At 40.0% G+C, this 20,232-nt stretch overlaps 1 protein-coding gene and 1 long non-coding RNA gene across 16 annotated transcripts in view; one reads left to right on the top strand and one right to left on the bottom strand.

Moving 5' to 3' along the window:
• Positions 1-1,602: 1,602 nt before the first annotated feature.
• The window catches only part of LOC102117372 (uncharacterized), a 32,137-nt gene continuing 13,507 nt past the window's right edge, over positions 1,603-20,232 (bottom strand). For 2 of the 14 annotated variants that reach the window (XM_015444370.4, XM_045382592.3), the window contains exons 3-5: positions 7,066-7,192; positions 6,740-6,832; positions 1,603-4,908 (exon numbers count right to left, since the gene is read on the bottom strand). In XM_015444370.4, coding sequence (XP_015299856.3) covers positions 2,915-4,908; positions 6,740-6,832; positions 7,066-7,192 — 2,214 coding nt within the window. In that variant the 3' untranslated portion in view covers positions 1,603-2,914. Of the gene's footprint in view, positions 4,909-6,739; positions 6,833-7,014; positions 7,318-7,397; positions 7,489-14,938; positions 15,002-15,787; positions 15,847-17,343; positions 17,515-20,232 lie in introns of all 14 variants that reach the window. The other 12 variants (XM_074024339.1, XM_074024323.1, XM_074024350.1 and 9 more) reach the window with 11 other exon arrangements.
• On the top strand, positions 12,883-20,224 carry LOC141409123 (uncharacterized). Of its 2 annotated transcripts, none has more exons than XR_012427895.1 (2): positions 12,883-12,950; positions 18,222-20,224. It is a non-coding gene; the product is annotated as an uncharacterized lncRNA (long non-coding RNA). The 2 variants fall into 2 exon arrangements; XR_012427896.1 differs by having other exon boundaries at positions 18,393-19,329.

Genomic DNA, 20,232 nt, shown 5'->3' with positions numbered 1-20,232 from the left:
ATACATACCCGCAAACGCAACTCCAACCCCTAACTCTAACAATAAAACCTAACTCTAGGCCTAGCCCTAATCCTAACCCCAACCCAACCCCAACCTAACCCAAACATCTAACCCTAGCTGCTACCCTACACTAAACCTAACCCTACCCTAACCCTAACCCAACCCCAAAACCTAACCCCTAAACCTAACCTCTAAACCTAACCGTAACCCAAACCCTAATCACTGACCCTAACCCTGTCCTAACACTAGCCCTAACCCTAGCCCAATCCTAACTGGACCACTGACCCTTTAATGCTGAACATGACGTTGACCCTAACACTTGACCCCCGACCCCTACCCTAACAACCCTAACCCTAAAGCTACCCTAACCTCAGCCCCTGGCCCTAACCCTAATCCAACCCGAACCCTAACACCGAACCCCTTAGCCCTAACCCTAACCACTAGCCCTAACACTTAACCCTAAACCATAGCCCTCTTAACCCTAACCCTAATACTAACCAGGAACCCCAACACCTAGCATTAAACCCTAATCACTAACCCAAACCCTTGCCCTAACCCAAGACCTAGCTTTAGCACAGACCTAGCTCTAACCCTAACTTGTAGCCCTAACCCGAAGCCCAAACCCTAACTGCAAGCCCCGACCAGGACCTTGACCCTAACCCCTAACCTTAACCCTAATCCCTAAACCAAACCCTAGCCCTACCCCTACACTTAACTTTAAACCAACCCTATGCCTAACCTTTACCCCTAACCATGACCCTGACCCCAGCCCCGGCCCTGAACCTAATACCTAACCTCAAGCCTAATCCTAGCATTAACCCTAAGTCCTAAACCCTAACAACCCTAACCCTAACCCTAACCCCTAACCCTAGCCCTAACTCCAACCCCCAACCCTAAACCTTAACCCCAACCCCTATCCGTAACCTGAACACACATCCCTAACCTTCTAACCCTAACCCTCATCCTAATTCTAAGCCTTAACCCTAACCCCAACCCTTACCGTAACACAAACCCTCTAATTGTAGCCCATAACCCTAACCCAAACCCTAAACCCTAACCCTAATCCAACAGCAACCCCTCACCGTAACTGCTGTTAATGCAAAACATTAACCCTAACCTTAAAATGTAACCGCAACCCAAATCCCAAAGCTGACGTATCCTAATCCATAATCTATTCTAATCCTAACCACAACCCCTAAACTCTAACTCCTTATGCTAATGCCATCCCCAACCCCAACATTATACCCTAATCCTAACCCTCACGCTGACAGCAACCCTAAATCTCACCATAACAATTGTAAACCTATCTTTGGATTCTAGGCCGTGACCCTGAGTGACCCTAACCCTGCTCCCTTGTTACACATTCCCATTTCACCATGCCGTATTTGGAATCGAGCCGTGTCACTCCACTGCTGCAAAATCCTATTCGTCAAGATCCTGTATACCTTACCTTGCCTCAGCAGGTGTCTGTCTTTGACACGTTCTTCAATACTGCTCTTCCCCATTAAACTACTGTACTCAGGAAAAAAACGTTGCCACACTTGTGTGCACCACTTACCATGGATTAACACACGTCCTAAAGGAGTAAGCCAAGGATAGACATTTTTGTTTGATATTTTTATTTTTAATTTTTGTTGGGACACAGTAGGTGTATGTGATTCCTTCAGTCTTAAAGCAGCCATCTTCTCCCACCTATGGCTCCCAAGGCCATCACAGGGGTCCTCAGCACTTCAGTACCACAGGATCTGAGAAAATGTGGAAGGTTTTATGTCGTCCTGTGTAAGGGCCAGGCCCGTAAGGATCATCACTTGCATACTTTGTTTTGTTTTGTTTTTGAGACGGAGTCTTGCTCTGTCGCCCAGGCTGGAGTGTAGTGGCGCAATTTTGGCTCACTGCAACCTCTGCCTCCCGGGTTCACACAATTCTCCTGCCTCAACCTCTAGAGTAGCTGGGATTACAGGTGCACACCACCATAACTGGCTATTAATTTTTCTATTTTTTAGTAGAAATGAGGTTTCACCACATTGGTCAGGCTAGTCTCAAACTCCTGACCTCGTGATCTGCCCAACTCAGCCTCCCAAAGTGCTGGGATTACAGGCGTGAGCTACCACTCCCAGCCACATGGGTACATATTCTACTGCAGAGCTGTTATCTGATGCAGCCACAAAAACAGAGGGCTGAGAAATGCCGTGTGTCCAACAGAAAAAGGTGTGAATTTTGTAGAACACATTTAGCCAGTCTCTGACACACAGGATTTCTCTCGTGTGAATTCCCTAATACCTGCTGAGGTGTTACTTCAGACAAAAGGATTTTGCACACTCATTACACTTTTTTTTTTTTTTTTTTTTTTGAGATTGGAGTCTCGCTCTGTCGCCCAGGCTGGAGTGCAGTTGCACCATCTCGGCTCACTGCAACCTCCAACTCCCAGGTTCATGCCATTCTCCTGCCTCAGCCTCCTGAGTAGCTGGGACTACAGGTGCCCGCCACCTCGCCCGGCTAGCTTTTTTGTATTTTTAGTAGAGACGGGGTTTCACCGTGTAAGCCAGGATGTTCTCCATCTCCTGACCTCATGATCCACCCTCCTCGGCCTCCCTGCCCTCCTCGGCCTCCCAAAATGCTGGGATTAGAGGTGTGAGCCACCGCGCCCAGCCCACATTCATTACACTCTTAGGCTTTCTCCCTTGTGAGAATTTCTTGATGCCTCCTGAGGTCTGACTTCTGCTAAAAGGTGTTTCCAACACTCATACAGCCACAGGGCTTTCCCTGTGTGACTTCTCTGATGGGTATTAAGGCTTGACTTGTGGTTGAAGGATTTCTCACACTGGTTACATGCACAGGGTTTATTTCCTGTATGCATCCACTGATATGCTGTAGGATTTCATTTGCTACTAAGGCTTTTCACACCTTTAGTATGTTAACAGGCCTCTTCACCTGAGTGAGTTCTGTAATGTACAGTGAGGGCTGACTTCTGGTAGAAAGCTTTCCTACATTCTTTGCATTCATATGGTTTCTCATGTGTGTGAATTCTCTGATGTCTATTGAGAGTTGACTTCTGGCAAAAGCTTTTCCCACATTCTTTGCATTCATACGGCTTCTCCCCTGTGTGAATTCTTTCATGTATCATGAGGGATGACTTCTGGTAGAACATTTTCCCACATTCCTTACATTCATGGGATTTCTTCCCCATGTGAATTCTTTCATGTACAGTGAGGGCTGACTTCTGGAAGAAGGTTTCCCTACATCCATTACATTTATTAGGCTTCTGTCCTGTGTGAGTTTTCTGATGCCTGCTGTAGTTCGCCCTCTGACGAAAGGTTTTTCCACATTCGTTACACTTGAAGGGTTTTTCTCCTGTGTGAGTTCTCTGATGTGTGGTGAGCACTGACTTCTGGTAGAAGGATTTTCCACATTCATTACATTCGTAGGGTTTCTCCCCTGTGTGAGTACTCTGATGCATCCTCAGGTTTGACTTCTGGCTAAAAGTTCTCCCACATTCATTACACTCATAGGGTTTTTCCCCTGTGTGAGTCCTCTGATGTTTAGTGAGAACTGCCTTCTGGTAGAAGGTTTTCCCACATTCACTACACTCATAGGGTTTTTCACCTGTGTGAGTACCCTGATGCATCCTGAGGTTTGACTTCTGGCTAAAGGTTTTTCCACATTTATTACATTCATATGGTTTCTCACCTGTGTGAGTTCTCTGATGTATAATGAGAACTGAATTCAGGCAAAATGTTTTTCCACATTCATTACATTCATAGGGTTTTTCTCCTGTGTGAGTTCTCTGATGTACAGTAAGTTTTGACTTCTGAGCAAAAGTTTTCCTGCATTCTTTACATTCATATGGCTTCTCACCTGTGTGAGTTCTCTGATGTACTGTGAGGGCTGACTTATGGTAGAAAGCTTTCTTACATTCTTTACATTCATATGGCTTCTCACCTGTGTGAATTCTCTGATGTACAGTGAGGACTGACTTCTGATAAAAGGTTTCCCCACATTCATTACACCTATATGGTTTCTCTCCTGTGTGAATTCTCTGATGTACATTGAGGGCTGACCTCTGGTAGAAGGTTTTCCCACATTCCATACATTCATAAGGTTTCTCTCCTGTGTGTATTCTGTGATGATAAATAATGGCTGACATTTGGCAGAAGGTTTCCCCACATTCATGACATTCATAGGGCTTTTCCCCTGTGTGGATTCTCTGATGAACAATTAGGTTTGACTTCTGACAGAACGATTTCTCACATTTGGTACATGCAAAGGGTTTCTCCCGTGTATGTGTTCTCTGATGATTTGCAAGGTATGATTTCTTAATGAAGGATTTCTCACATAGTACACATTTATAGGGTTTCTCTCCTGTGTGTATTTTCTGATGTTTGGTAAGCTTAGACTTTTTACAGAACACTTTCCCACATACACAACATTCGACATTTATCTTCCGGCAAGTGAGTGCTGACTTATCACAGGATTTCCCACGCTCACTATAGGTACATGGAGTCTTTCCACCATGACCCTTCTCTGCCTCAGTGCTGAAGGCTTTTCCTTGTCTACTATACTCAAAAAGCTGCTGCTCCATATGAATCTTGTTATGGTGACTAAAATACTCATGACACGTGAGAGATTTCCCAGTTATACTTCGAGCATCAGGTTTTCCTCCTGCCTGCATTTCATGAGGCTCAATCGAGATATGTATGTTCTGACTTACATTTAACTCCTCAGGCCTCATTCCTGAATAGTGTGCATTATTTACCATCACATCTGGAATATGGTTTAAGCTCAAATTAAGTATTTTTCCTAATTCAACTGTTTCCTTGGTTGATGTTTTGCTGTTGGTGACTGCAACTTGCCATATATGTCTATGATGAATTTCCTGGCTTCTTTCAATTATATCAACTGTCTGGACACCTGTAACAAAGAAAAAGCAAAACAAAAATCCATGAACCACACACAAGCATTTGTTATGGAATGCTTATATAAAGACTCAATGAAGTTATTTTCTCTCCTAGTGGCATAAGATTCTTTAAAAATCAATAATCAGGACTGGTTTTATAAGCACATGGCTGTTCCTACTAACTTAAGAAATTACATTACTAGATTTTCTAATGTGAAATTATGTTTTTCACTGTTGTTTCATTAAAAATATTTGGTAAAAAATATTCACCTACACCTAGTTGTAATTTTCCCCTAAGGGCTTATCACCTGCCAACTGTTTTCTCTATTGTTTTTCTCCATTTCATTCTTGTAACAATGGGAGGCATCTTGTGCTATTTTTCTCATTCCGTCTTGAAGATGATAAGGATCAGCTACCTGCAGGTGCCCACCATGGCCACTTGTCTTCAGGACCAGATTTTACACCAGTGTTTCTTTAGCTTTCATGCTTCCCTGGGAATGTCTATAGGCATCTGGGCATTTTTCAAATACAAAATCTCTCCTCCAAACTAGGTGAAGACTGCCTCTTTCAAATTTCTAACTTAACCTGACTCGCTTAGCTTCTCAGAACTGTAATAGATACATGAAGCTCCACTCCACCACTGTGGGCATCCCCTCCCTGCTGGTCCTAAGGATTCAGTTCTGGAACTCGGGTGGGGTTCACCATCTTTGAAAAATCATTTATTGGCTCCTTCCGAGATGAATAGACCTGATATTCTCCCCCCAAATTCTTGGCACATCCATCCCTGCTTCATAATTCAATGCTTCTGAAGGCTTTTGTGTGTTCAAGTTTCAGCTGTCTCCTAGTTTTAGAGAAAAATGGGGTCTCTTGTACACTTCTCATTGTCTACTGCCAAACAGAAATCTCAGCCCTTCAACATGAAACCTTTGCTTCAATAGGCTTTGGAATCCAGAACCTCCTGGTTCTCTTCCAAATTCCAGGCCTATCCTGTTCCATGCTCTTATGCTGGGTCCTCCTCACTGTAAGGATTTCTGATGTCATTATAAAAAAAGCCTCACTATGAGATTGTTCTTATTTTTTGTTCAACTCCCTAGGTGACCTCCTCTATAATTATGATTCTAAACACCAGCTTTGACTTACCGATTTTTAAGTTTGTATCTCCAATTGTGATGTCCACTCTTTACATATATATTTATATTCACCTACTATGTGCCACAATTGGAAAAGAGTTAAATTGAACTGGAGCTATGCCAAAGTTAACAACGCCTCTAACACTGCATTGTCTTACCATCTTTCCTAAATTTTATCCCTTTTTTACTCACTCTGGTTAAATATTACACATGGTTCTTTTACAACTACTTAACATATATCATTTTGTTTCTCTTATCACAAAGTACACTTTATGAAAAAAGACATTATTTTGACCATTGCTGTTATAAACGCCAAGTATAAAGTTACCATGGCTTACAAGCTACTCGATTAAGATGTGTTGAAAGAATCAACGGATGTATGAATAAATGTCCGGGGGAAAAAAAACAGTCCATGAAAATGGAGGAAAAGAAAACAACTGAGAAAATTGAGAAATGAATAGCAAAAAAACATGTCTAAGAGCAAGGTAGGGACTAGATTGAGTAAATATTTTAAAATATTCGCAAAATAAAATGCAGGGATATATGCATGAAAGCCCTCCTTGGAGATGATAGAATTCACATGTTTGATGCATAAAGATCAGCTGTCCTCAGGTATGGGACCTGGGAGAAAAAGTGGTGAAAACAAGTCAACGATGCAAATATCTGCTGGGCTTTACTCTTCCTGGCTTCCCTGCCCGGGATGCAGTTGACTAACCTGAGAGGCACTGGTTTGCCCATTCTTCTCCTAACCATGGCTCTGCTCCTTGCTCCAACTTGAAGATCACCTCAGGTTTGGTAATGCAATGGCCTGGTAATGGGAAATAATGGAGGACTTAGCCAAACTGCAAAGTAAGGTCCTTTTCAGAATGACAACAGCTCGGTTTCAGAAGCTGTATAATGAAGGAGCCTATTTGAATCTTTTGTTAGAGAGGGTTGACACATTCTTCACATGGAATAGCATTAAACCTTATAAATGCTTCCTATACTTACCAACATGGAAGTAAGTGTTGCTTCTGGGGGTTACTGGGCAGCTTCACTCACCCAGTGACACCAGGCTGCTGTAGGTCTCCAGCATCACGTCCCTGTATAGTGTCCTCTGCGCATCATCCAGGTCCTGCCACTCCTCCCAGGTGAAGTGCACGGCCACCTCCTCAAAGGACACCAACCCCTGTAATGGCACATTTCTCCTCAAGTCATCAGCCCAGGGTCACAAGATAGGAATGTCAGAGTTCATTCTTCTGTAGCGGCATGTCTCTTATGTGTATCTTACATAAACTGTAGCTTCTCTGTACTCTATATGGAGAAAGAACAAGCATAGTAGAAGTATCCTGCCACTATCATGTTTTGTTAATAAAATAGATTACAAAGTTTACCTTGTAGATGTAGAATCATCCTTATTGTGAAAGATAAAAGTAGAAAAAAATTCTGTGATCTGGTATGATGACAAAAATTATAAACACATACCTAGAACAACATGATAGATGAATTAGTAGAGACATAAGTTTAATGTCGACTGCAGTAAGAAAGGAGAAAATACAGTTCTATATTGCATTAGAAAGTTGCACTTCATTGAAAAACCAAAGATGCTTAGTACTTCATGTGAACCATGTGTTCTCGTGACTTTGAGGCAACACTGGAGTCTAGTCATAAGGACACGAAGAACACATACCATATTAACGGAACTGCACACAGCACCATGTCTAGCTGAATGATCCCGGGCTGTGATGAGAGAGAACACAACACTGAAGGAACTGATTATGGAGTGAGTCTGCATGTAAATATCTGACCTAACTCCAAAAGTTATTTTAAAATTATTTATAAATTAAAATAATGTACATAAGCATCTGAACATTTCCTTCCTCATGCCCAATGACTGCTTGTGTCCACCCTTAGGGTGCACACTCCTATTTCCCTAACCACCGGGTGTAAATAATGTGTAAATCTGTGTAATGTTTACCCTCATCTGTGAGTGTAATGCGTGTAAATACCTGTAAGAACAAGTATGTTACATGACCAAATATGCATTTTCACAGTCGCCTAGAGGGAGAATGGGTAAGGACTTTGGGGAGATTCAGAGGGGAAGAAAACAGAGTGATAGATGACCACATTCATCCTATCACAGAGCAGTAAGAATACAGAACAGGGAAGCAATCCTTAAAAAGGAAAAGGGGAAAAGAAAAAGAATTTGGTGCTAATTTGCTGTGCAGAGGGTAAAATGGGGAGTTTCACTTTCAGATGATGCAGAATCATGTCTAGTGAGGTAATGGCACTGCAAATTTAGAAAATTAAAAATATGACGACCAGAAGTGACACAGACTTAGATCATATTGGAAACATCTGAGGTACCGTATGTGGGGATGTCCAACTAGCAACTGGATATACAATTCCAGAGTTCAGAAAAGATATCTAAGCAGAAGATAAATATGTGGGAAGTATCAGAATTTGTAAGGTAATCGTAGCCATCACAGTTTAAGAGATTAAAAGAAAAAATGAACAAATGCAGAATCTACAGAAACACTGACCAAGACAAACTTTCGAAGATTATTCTACAAATAAAGCTCAATATTAATAAGTATACTAATATAACCATATTCACAGTTCTATAAAGAAAAATTCTTCAATTTCGCACATGGACATACACAATGTACTTTTAGAAACACATTCCGGGTTTCTATGTCTGCATGTAAGAAGCTTGAAAGTCATCATTCCATCTTAACAACAAATGAAAAGCTGAAGAAACTGAAAAATCAGCAACTCTTCTTGGATCTGTAAGGGAGGGAGAACACAGGACAATCCACTGCCCCAAGATTGGAGATCTAGACAGGCAAAAACAAGAACAGAGATTCACTAGCAAAAATCACCATGGGAACCAGTGCAGGAGGAGGAAATTCTGAACGGTAACTGACAAACTGTGAGAGGCTCAGTGCGAACAACTCCAGAAGTTAAAAACTCCAGGGGGACCCAGTCATGAGGGTGACTCCACAGTACTGTGAAATTTACCACTAGGAGCTTAAGTAGCCTCCTACAGTAAATACTGGAGACAGCTCCCCTCCTGCTTCCACCTGCAGGCAGGCGGGGAAAAGGCAAATCATTTTGAAATATGAAAGAGTACTGCATTGCTTCTTAACCAGAGCCTAGCCTGATGTGGTATTAACAGCTTCAATGACCTAGGTGAAGGGAAATACCCAACTCCAACCCACTCTAGCCATCATGTCGCACCTAAAATAGAAGGAAAAAAAAAAAGAGCAACACTTGTGAAGTTCACAGTTCAAAAGAAAGAAGAGCTCACTAAAAGTCCTGTTGACAGGACTACAGACCACTTCGGCTATGGTCTAAAAGTGTGTGTCCCCGCAAAATCGTTACTTGGAAGCCTAACCTCTAATTTTACTGCAAGATTTGGAAGATACAAATTCAAGTGATTACCAAGGTTGGACTATTGGGAGATACCTGTTTTGATGACAAACACTGAGACCACACAATCGACTAGGCCAAAGTTATCTAGAAAAATGAGTTCACACATGGAAAAGTGTGAAACCCAGCTGTTCCTATTGTGTTTTCCAAAAATTAGGGACGTCTGCCTTACGAGACTCACGCTGCTCTCGGGTACACACATGGTAATCCTTTCATTTAAGCAGAGGCGCTCGCAGCACCTTCACAGCACCAGCCTCTCCCCAGAGAAAAGGGCCACCCAGACAATCCTGCTGCTGGATCTCACTCTGTCACCCAGGATGGAGTGTAGTGGCACAATCATAGACAACTGTAACCTCATGGGCTCAAGTAAATCCTCCCTCCTCAGCCTCCTGGGTAGCTAGGACTACAGAAGTGTACCACTATGCCCAGCTAATTTTTTTGTTGTTTTGTAGACATGAGATCTCACTGTGTTACCGAGGCTGATCTTGAATTCCTGGCCTAAGGCAGTCTTTCAGTCTCAGCCTCCCAAAGTATTGGGATTGAGACACAAACCATGGTGTGCAACTATATGACATTTTCTATATTCACTTATATTTCTATGGACATTCAGGTTGTTTTCATATCTTGCCATAATCCATTTTCAATTTACTTTTCTGTATGGTGTAAAATGTGGTCCAATTTCTTTGCATGTGGATAACCAGATTTCCCATCATTTACTGAAGAGTTTGTTTTCTCGTGTGTATTTGTATGCCTTTGTTGAAAATTAATTGACTCAGGCCAGGCTGACTGATACATTTCTAACCTCTCTATTCTGTTCCATTGGTCTATGTGTCTGTTTTTATGCCAGTGTCATTCCGTTTTGATGACTACAGCTTTGCTATGCAGTTTAAAATCGGGAAATATAATGCCTCCAGCTTTGCCTTTCTTACTCAAAATTGCTTTACTCTTTTATGATTCTAAACTTAAGAATTTTTTTTCTATTTTTGTGAAATATGCTATTGAAATTTTGATAGACTGATTTGAATCTGTATATCACTTTGGGCACTACGGATGTTTAAAGAAACCTTTTTCAGGAACACAACATATTTTGTTTTCTTTGTGTCTCCTATAATTGCTTTCATTAATATTTTACAGTTTTTGTTGTATAGATCCTTCACCATCTTGGTTATATTTATTCCTAAGTACTTTATTCTTTTTGACATTATGTTAAATGGATTTATTTCTGGATTTTTGTCAGATATATTGTTAGGATATAGAAATGCAAGTGATACTTTTGGTACATTGGTACAATATCCTGAAATGTTACTTAATTAGTTTATTAGTTCAAAAAGTTATTTGATGTAATGAGGAGCACAATGGACTGTGGTTACACATTAAATGATAGCTTCTGTTAGTATATCACCATGCCTCAAAAAGTGATCTGCTGTATTTCTGCTGTTACAAATTCAGTCGCATTTTTTAGTCCTAGTATTTTTTCTTCTAAAATATTTTTGTCTATCATTAGCTAATAATGTGTATCCTCTGCTTACTGTTCAATTGTGCTACCCATTTATCTTCCAGCCTAGTTAGTCCAACTTTCTAATAAAATTTTTAACAATGGTATGTTCATTTACTGTAAACTTAAATAGTAAATTTGTATGATAGTTTTACAGTTACCAAATAGGATTTAAAACATGTCAATTTGTTGCTACCAATGAATCTCTGGGGTCCTAATTTTAAACATTTATGTATCATGTCTATTAAATATGTACATGCAATGGCTTAGAATTAAGCCTAACATATCGTATGCACTAAGTATCAATCAAACCAATTTTTAAAATTATCACTTTCATACTATTAAAAATTATTTAGAGAGAAGAAAAAGATATAGGTCATATACCTGGATCTACATAAGGAAAGGAAGAGCAGTAAAGAAAGAATGAGGGTATCTTAACCAATCTACATATTATGTACAAACATATGCAATTATATACACATGCACAATTATGTGTGCTTATATGTAGTTGAAATGAATGATGACAACGACACAAGGGACAGGAAGATGGAAGAGAAAAATTATGTTAGAAGATAGTCACGCTACTTGTGAAGCAGTACAGTATTATTTGAAACTGGACTTGTAAGTGTATATTGAAACCCTAGGGCAACTTCTTAAACTAGTACAAAAAGTTTTAAAAATTATAGCTATAAAGAAAACACATGCTAAGAAAGAAGAGGAAATGGAATCATATAAAATGCTCAGTTAACATCTCAAAAGGCAGAAAGAGTAGAAGACAAAACAATATGGGAATAATAACAGTAACAAATACGGCAGTTATGAATTCAACTATATCAATAATCACTTTGAATATCAATGGTCTAAATTCACGAATTAAAACAGAGATTGTCAGAGTGGATCAAAATACAAGACCCAACTATATGTTGTCTACAAGAAACCCATTTTAAATATAAAGCCACTCATTAATTAAAAGTAAACAGAGAAAAATATACAATGCTAACAATAAGAAAGCAAGAGTGGCCAGGTGCAGTGGCTCACACCTGTAATCCCAGCACTTTGGGAGGCTGAGGTGGGTGGATCACTTGAGGTCAGGAGTTCGAAACCAGTCTGGCCAACAAGGTGAAACGTCTCTATTAAAAAAAATACAAAAGTCAGCTGGACATGGTGTTGGGCACCTGTAATCCCAACTACTTGGGAGGGTGAGGCAAGAGAATTGCTTGAACCGAGGAGGCAGAGGTTGCAGTGAGCTGAGATCACGCCCTTGCACTCCAGCCTGGGCAACAAAAGTGAAACTCTGTCTCAAAAAAAAAAGAGTACCTATATTTCACACAAAGTAGACTTCAAAGAAAGTAAGTTATCATAGAAAAAGAATGGTACTTCATCATGACATAGCAGTTAATCCTCCAAAAAGATGACAATCCTTAATGTGTAAGCACCTGACAACAGACTGTCAAACGACATGAGGCAAAAACAAAACTGGAAGGAGAAATAGATGGATCCACTATCACAATTTGAGACATCAACACTCTCCATTAGAAACAGATCCAGCAGGCAGCCATATGTAGAAAGCTGAAACTGGATCCCTTCCTTACAACTTACACAAAAATTAATTCAAGATGGATTAAAGACTTAAATGTTAGACCTAAAACCATAAAAACCCCAGAAGAAAACCTAGTGCAGGGGCCTTTGAAAACAGTATGCTGAGAATAGATAGGGCTCAAGGACAGTATCTCCAATTGAACTTTTAATGAACTCCCGTAGGCGCCAAGAAGGCGGGCCGGTAAGGAAGAGCACAGAAACAAAGAACTGAATAGAAGGTTACATCTGGGAAAAGAAAGTTTGTTTTGCATTGCATTCTTTCTGCTGATGTGGGGTTTATGGAGTATAAATAAAGTGAGGCGGAGGCTCTGAGCGCGGCTGCCATGTTCTCTGTGTGTCTTTGTCTTTTGTGTGTTCTTTCATTCTCCACCACCCCCGGCACGGACCCCAACAAGTGGCGCAGCGAGCAGGGTCAGCACGGGTGAGTAGGGGAGAACAAGAAGGGGAACCCCCTAGGAGCGGGTAAGGCTCGGATATTGTTAAGGGGAACCTTCTTAAGTTTTCATTATGGGAATTCCATCTCTCTGGCCTCAGAATATTTATGGCTGTTTCAAGGACTGTTGCTGTCTATGGGAGTAGAAGTGAAAGAAAAAGACTTTGAAGCGATTGTTTGCCCATGTTGAACAACATTGTTACTGGTTTCAGTATCAGACTAAAGTGCAGCTGAATCGGAAAAAATGGTTACAGGTAGTAAAAGCTCTGCTTAGAGCGCTCCAGTTAGGGGATATTATGCCTCTAAGATTGTGGACCTTGTGTAACTCTATCACTCAGACATTAGAGTTACTTGAGACTGATTCGGAGTGTGGTAACGTAGCCACAGGAGGAAAGGTATCTGAGGATTTGGAAAAATAAAATAAAATAAAATAAATCTGAAATGGAGCCCATTTGTGCCAGGGTAGCAAAAGGGGGAGAGGAGAAAAAGCCAGCTCTTCCTTCTTCTAAGGGAAATTCTGACATGCAGTGTATTATGGAAATGCTTCAACAAATATTACAGATACATTCTTCTAATTCACCTTTGTGAGCTTTCCCTGTTTCTTTTCCTTCTGCCCTGTTAAAAGAGGATTTTCCAGTGCCTCCAACCCCCCGGCTTCCTTATCTTTACTTTTGTTTGGCAAAGTTTTCTCAGTGCCTTGCCCGCCATTGGGGGAGGGAGAAAAAAAAAATTTAAAGACCTGGATCTGTTTCCAATTATTTGTGCTTCTTTTGCTCCTAATGCTCAGTTTTCAAATGGTGGCAATAATGTCCAATTCAATGCCTTACAAATTAAATTTTTAAAAGAAATGAAAGCTGCCATTTCTAACTATGAACCCCTATCCTTGGTCTTCTTGATATTTTTTCATCAGAAAATTTGATAATTCCTATAGACTGGAAGACTTTGGGGAAGGCTTTTCTTGATCGTTCTCAGTGGTTACAATTGCACAGCTGGTAAATGAACAAGGTGCATGTACAGGCTAGAAAAAATGTTATGTGTGATCCCCCAGGAGCCACTGAGGAACAACTCACAGGCACGGGCCAATATGCTACTCTTAATGCTCAGGCTGGTCTAGATGATGTTGCCCTTACTCAAATCAAGACTTTGTTTTTAAGGGCCTAAAATAAGGTAGAGATAACAGGAAAATCTTCCCTTTCCTCTGTGAAGATTTTACAGGGCACAAATGAACAATATCCAGATTTCGTAGCCCGTCTTCAGGATGCTGTCTTGAAAATTGTGGGTGCTGACCTTGCTTCAAAAATTTTGTTACAAACATTGTCTTTTAAAACTGCTTATGCTGACTGTCAAAAATTGTTAAAATCGTTAAAGGCCAATGGGGCCAATTTAGATAAATATATTAAAACTTGTGTTAGTGTTGGAGGGGCTATTTATAATGCTCAATTATTTGCTGGAGCTTTGTCTAAAGCCTTAAAAGGAAATAACAAATAAGGTGTTTGCTTTCAGTGTGGTAAACCTAGACATTTCAAAAAAGAATGTCATAAAAATTGAACACTTTTATCCCTCAAGGCAGAAAGCTGCCTTCAGAGGTGTACAAATGTTGTGGTAAAGGTCGACATTGGACAAATAAATGTCGTTTCAAAACTGATAAAAGTGGAAATTTACTGTCTCCTCTCCTGGGAAATGGGAGCCGGGGCCCACAGGCTTGGGGCCCCAACAATTTATGTCACCAGGTCTGAAAATGTAGTTGGTTTATCAGTCTTTACAAATGAGAAATATAAGAAAGGAAAAGAATGCACAAACTAACTAGGTTTCTTGTAATAAATCACTAAACTAGTCAAAGGACCAAAAAATACAAGATCAGCGTGACTCTGAAGGATGTGAGATTATGGTTCTGCACTTGTTATATTAAAGAGCTAAAATAAATAAATATTAAAAATAATAACAGTAATAATAGCCATAGTATACTGAGTACTTACTATGTGTCCACTACTGTGAAAAAATCTTCACTTGCATTTAGTTCTTCCAACATCCCTTTAAGACTGACAAATTTTATAATTATTACCATTTTGTAGACAGGAAAACAGAGTTAAGACAGTTTTATAAATGTATCCAAGGTCATATAGCTATTATATTTTGAAAATATGACTTTCTGTCCCCAGAGCTTACATGCTTAACCCTTTCCTCTAGACTGCTCTATAAAGTACAAAATTGGTAGTCACCCTCCTTGGAATAATCGGAGGAAAGAAAAATCAATAACTAAGTAAAAGTTGTATCTCAGCACCAGATCCAATCCCAATTTCAAGTATCCATTTAGCCTTGGATTATTGACTGAATCTGCATACAATACCCAGTGAGCAATGGCCTACAACATCAAGGAATAAATTCAAGTCCTCCTTAAGGATCCCACACCTTACACCAGTTTCTCAACCTTATGCGGCAACTAAGCAGAGCGCCGCTGCTGACTTAGCTATTACTCAGCCTTATACTTTGTCTCCTAATAGAGGAGTATATAAATTAGCTATTAGAGTGTGTGGCCCTTTGCCAAAAGGACATGATGTTACTAATAAAATTCTTATTATGGTTCAAGTCTCACAATTTATATGCCTAGAGGCAGGGGAACGTATTCTCAATAGGGAGGGTTTGGTAGCACAGAAAAAAACTGTTTTTTGGGAAACTTTAGTTTCTAATCAAAAGCCCTTATGTTCATTGCACATTAATGAAATAGTTTTTAAGGGGTTAATTGATATGGGGGTGAATATGTCTATTATTTGTTTAAATTAGTGGCCTATACAATGGGAAAAAAGACAAGTTTCAGTTATACTCACTGGCTTGGGTGCTGCTTCTGTGATTTATCAAGACGTAGAACGTTTAACCTGTGTCGGTCCTAAAGGTCAACAAGGTCAAGTGTTTTTTTTTATTTTTATATTGTTCCTATCAATATTAATTTTTGGGAACAAGATCTTTCACAACAATTTGCTGCTTTTTTAAACATTCCTTATATTTCCTCAGCTGCCAAAAATATGATGTTCAGAACGGGCTACAATCCTTTAAACTCATAGCCACGACTCCTATTTAGGTGAAACAGTGACCATTATTTAAAGAAATACTTAGGACTCTTAAAAGAGTAAGTCAAAAAACAAATGGCCGAGAGGAATATAAAGCCACGTATTTCTGCATGGAATTCCCGTCTTTGTCTTGTCTTAAAACTATAAATGTTTACATTAAATCTAGGGAAAGTTTACAGCCTGGTCTTCCTAATCCTGCCTTTATCCCACAAAGTTAAAAAGTAATGGTCATAGATCTCAAAATTTGTTTTTTCTCTATTCAGTTACAACCTCAAGATTGTAAAAAGTTTGCCTTTATTATTCCTAAATATAATAATGGACAACCCATTCAAAAATATCAGCAGAAGCTTCTTCCTCAGGGTATACTTAATAGCCCTACTATATGTCAAAAATTCATACATAGGACTTTAAATCCTGTAAAAAATCAGTTTCCAACTGTGTTAATTTATCACTGTATGGATCTTCTCTGTCCCTGTTTTTAATAATTCTCAGCCACTTTCTCAATATCAATGGAAAGTTTTACCTCAAGGTATGTTAAACAGCCCTACCTTGTCTCAAGAACTTGTCCTTTTGCATCATTACAAACTCAGCTTTCTTTCTATTCACTTAATATTGCCCCAGAAAAAATTCAACTGGATTTTCCTATTCAATATTTAGGTTATACCTTAGGAGCACAAAATATTCGACCCCAAAAAATTCAAAGTCAACGTGATCATTTCAAAATATTAAATGACTTTCAAACGATGCGTCCTGTTTTAGGAATATAACATCTTTTTTCTATTCTAGAAGGAGACAGTCACTTGGACAACTCACGCCATTTAACTCCTTTGGCTTTACAGGAACTCCAGCTTGTAGAAGAGCAACTTTAAAAGGCCCCTTCCTGATGTTCCCCTTTCCTTTTGTTTATTTCATACTTTACATTCTCTTACAGGAATGATTCATCAGACCAATCGGCCGCTAGAATGGATCTTTTTGTCCAATAAAACATCTAAATGCTTGGCTACTTATATCGATTGTTTAGCTGAACTGATCATCAAAGGACGGCATCACTGTCAACAACTTTGGGGAGGAGATCCTTCTTTAATTATCTCTCAATTCACTCATAGTCAGATCACTTATCTTCTTGCAACTTCTGATTCTTGGCAAGAAGCTTCATCAATCTTGAGTTACAGTTTATCCTTATCCCTCGGTGCAATAGGGAGAATTGTTTGCTAGTCTCGTGGTCTTACTTGATTTCCCTACTACTGGTTGTAACATTGTTAGTGATTCTCAATACGCCGTTTATGTTACTTCTTATATTTCTTAGGCCACTTTACCTCTTTGTGCTACTTCTTCTCTTCAGAAATTCTTTTCTTTGTTATCCTTTACTTTGAGCCAACGTCGAGCTCCTTTATTCATCACTCATCTTCGTTCTCATTCTCAACTTTCTGGACCATTAGTTCATGGTAATACTCAGATTGATTTGCTTTTAATCGGCCACCTACATGCTGCAGAACAAAAATATACTCTACATCACACTAATAGTTCTGGCCTTCAACGATGGTTTCATTTAACTCATAAACAAGCTCGTTCTCTTATTCGAGCTTGTCCTTCCTGTGCTCCTTTGAGCATTCCATCCTTCCATCCTGGGGTTAATCCACGAGATGTCCCTTCTTTTGGACGATTAAAATGTTCATCATACCATTGACACCTTTTCTCATTTCTGTTATTACTCATCTCTTAGTTTGTTTCGCCATCATGGGCATTCCTCTTATACTTAAAACTGATAATGCCCCTGCTTATGTCTCTCATAAATTACAAGTTTTCTTACAGCAATACAATATTCAATATATCACCGGTATCCCGGGCAACAGTCAAGGTCAAGCCATCATTAAGCGCGCAAATTTAACCTTAAAAACTCAACTGCTAAAACAAAAAAAAAAAAGGGGGAAATGAGCCCCCCAAAAAAACAGATTTTTTTGAAGGTTAACCTTTCTACCTTAATTTTTTTGATTTTGAAGGTTCTTTTTACCTTAATTATTTTTTGAATCAATGGAGACAATTGCAAGACTCTGCTGTCGTAACCCATCTTTCTTCACCTCCCTCGGTGATAGTCTCCGCTGACAATTAAAGATTTGGTATCCTAATGAAGAAGGTAAGTATGTTCTAGGGCAAGTTCTAAAACAGGGACGGGGCTATGCTCTTGTCCTTACAGGGAGCGGACCTGAGTGGTTTCCTACAAGATGATTGAAACCCTGTTGAAAAGAAAACTGGATTCAGCATGCATTTCTTCTTTTGTTGGATGTGCCTCGGCGGGGGACTTATTTCCCTTAGTGAGGCTTTGTATGAATATTGCACTTATATTCCCTTTCCACCCTTGTATCAGGGAGTCGCCTGGGGAGAGGCGGAAATTAAGGTTTTCACCAATGACACTACTTGGATGCCGTCCCCCTATATAGACAAGGACAATATAGAACGGGAAACGGGAATTATAAACAACACATACCAATTTGGAGTGGAAGAACTTCCAATATGCATGGGAAATAGTTCTCAATGTCTCCGAAAATCGCATGAAGCCTGGGTTGTTCGCTATAATCATAGTCATGTGGCTGCTAATACTGTTATTATAATCATACTGTATATAGTAATGAAACTATTCCTAGTTCTTTACCTTTTTGTCCTATTCCAGAGGTTTCTCCTAATATTGAGGTGCTGGAGTGGCAACAATGTCGGGGAAATAAACCCCGGATTTTATTAGAATACAATGGGATGCAAATAACTGATTGAAGTGTGCACGGTGATTTTCAAACAAAATTTAGTCACATACCTTTGAAGTGGCACCGGGTAAATAAAAGTATTGCTGCTAACAATAATGAAACCTTGGTATGGCGGGAAGGAGGCCTAAGTACAGAGTCATCTTTGGAAGTTGTTAGCTGCAGGCAATGCCATTAGCATTTTTGTGGGGAATATGCCCCTTAATCTTTCTAACCCAAATAACTCCTTTCATATTCAGTTATATCAAAATACCTCCTGATATATTATTGCTTGTGTCTGTAAGCCCTACCTATTATTAGCAGGGAATTTGACATGGGATAATGATATGGGGATTGTTAATTGTACAGATACGTGTACATTTTTGTCTTGCCTCAATCATTCCTGGTGGCACAACTTTACTGAGGATATTTACATCATCAGGGCTCGTAAGGAAATTTGGCTACCTGTTAACCTTACGCGACCATGGGGGGCATCACCTCTTGAGACTTATATTTGGCCTTCTCTCCAGCGAACCCTCCGTGCCCTTGGACTTATAATTGCCTCGGTGATGAGCCTTGTCGCCATCGTCTCCACTGCGGCCATAGTAGGGCTCGCTCTTCATCAAAGCATACAAAATGCTGAATTTGTGCAGCAATGGCACGAACAATCTCACCGGTTATGGCTTCAACAACGAAACATTGATTCTCAACTTGCTGAAAGATTGGACAACATGGAACAAGCCTTGACATGGCTTGGAGATCAGCTCACTGTCCTCAGTACTCGGATAACATTACAATGTGATTGGAACTCCACTCAATTTTGTGTAATGCCTGTGCTTTTTAACATCTCTCAAAATTGGACCGTAATCCGAAAATTATTAATAGGCCATAAAAATATTAGTTTGGACATCCAAGAGCTCACTCAGAACATTTCCGAAGCATTTCGACAACAATTACATGTGTTGTCCGGAACTGTAACCCTTCAGGAGCTGGGTCAGCGCCTTGTTGCCTTTAACCCATGGACCCAGATGAAGACATGGATTTCTACAATCTCTGGAAGTATATTGCTTTGGGCACTTGGATTGGGTCTACTTCTTTTGGTGATTCGATGCCCCCTCCGTCGCCCCCAAAAACAAAAGAAAACACAAGAACAAATACGGGCTACCTTTTTAGGATTGAGGCAAAACAAAAAAAAAGGGGGGGAAATGCAGGGGCCTTTGAAAACAGTATGCTGAGAATATATAGGGCTCAAGGACAGTATCTCCAATTGAACTTTTAATGAACTCCCGTAGGCGCCAAGAAGGCGGGCAGATAAGGAAGAGCATAGAAACAAAGAACTGAGTAGAAGGTTACATCTGGGAAAAGAAAGTTTGTTTTGCATTGCATTCTTTCTGCTGACGTGGGGTTTATGGAGTATAAATAAAGTGAGGCGGAGGCTCTGAGCGCGGCCGGCATGTTCTCTGTGTGTCTTTG

The sequence above is a fragment of the Macaca fascicularis genome, chromosome 1, assembly GCF_037993035.2.
Source record: "Macaca fascicularis isolate 582-1 chromosome 1, T2T-MFA8v1.1".
Lineage (NCBI taxonomy): Eukaryota > Metazoa > Chordata > Mammalia > Primates > Cercopithecidae > Macaca > Macaca fascicularis.
Note: the sequence above shows the minus strand (reverse complement) of the source record. Positions and strands in the feature narration are given on the sequence as shown.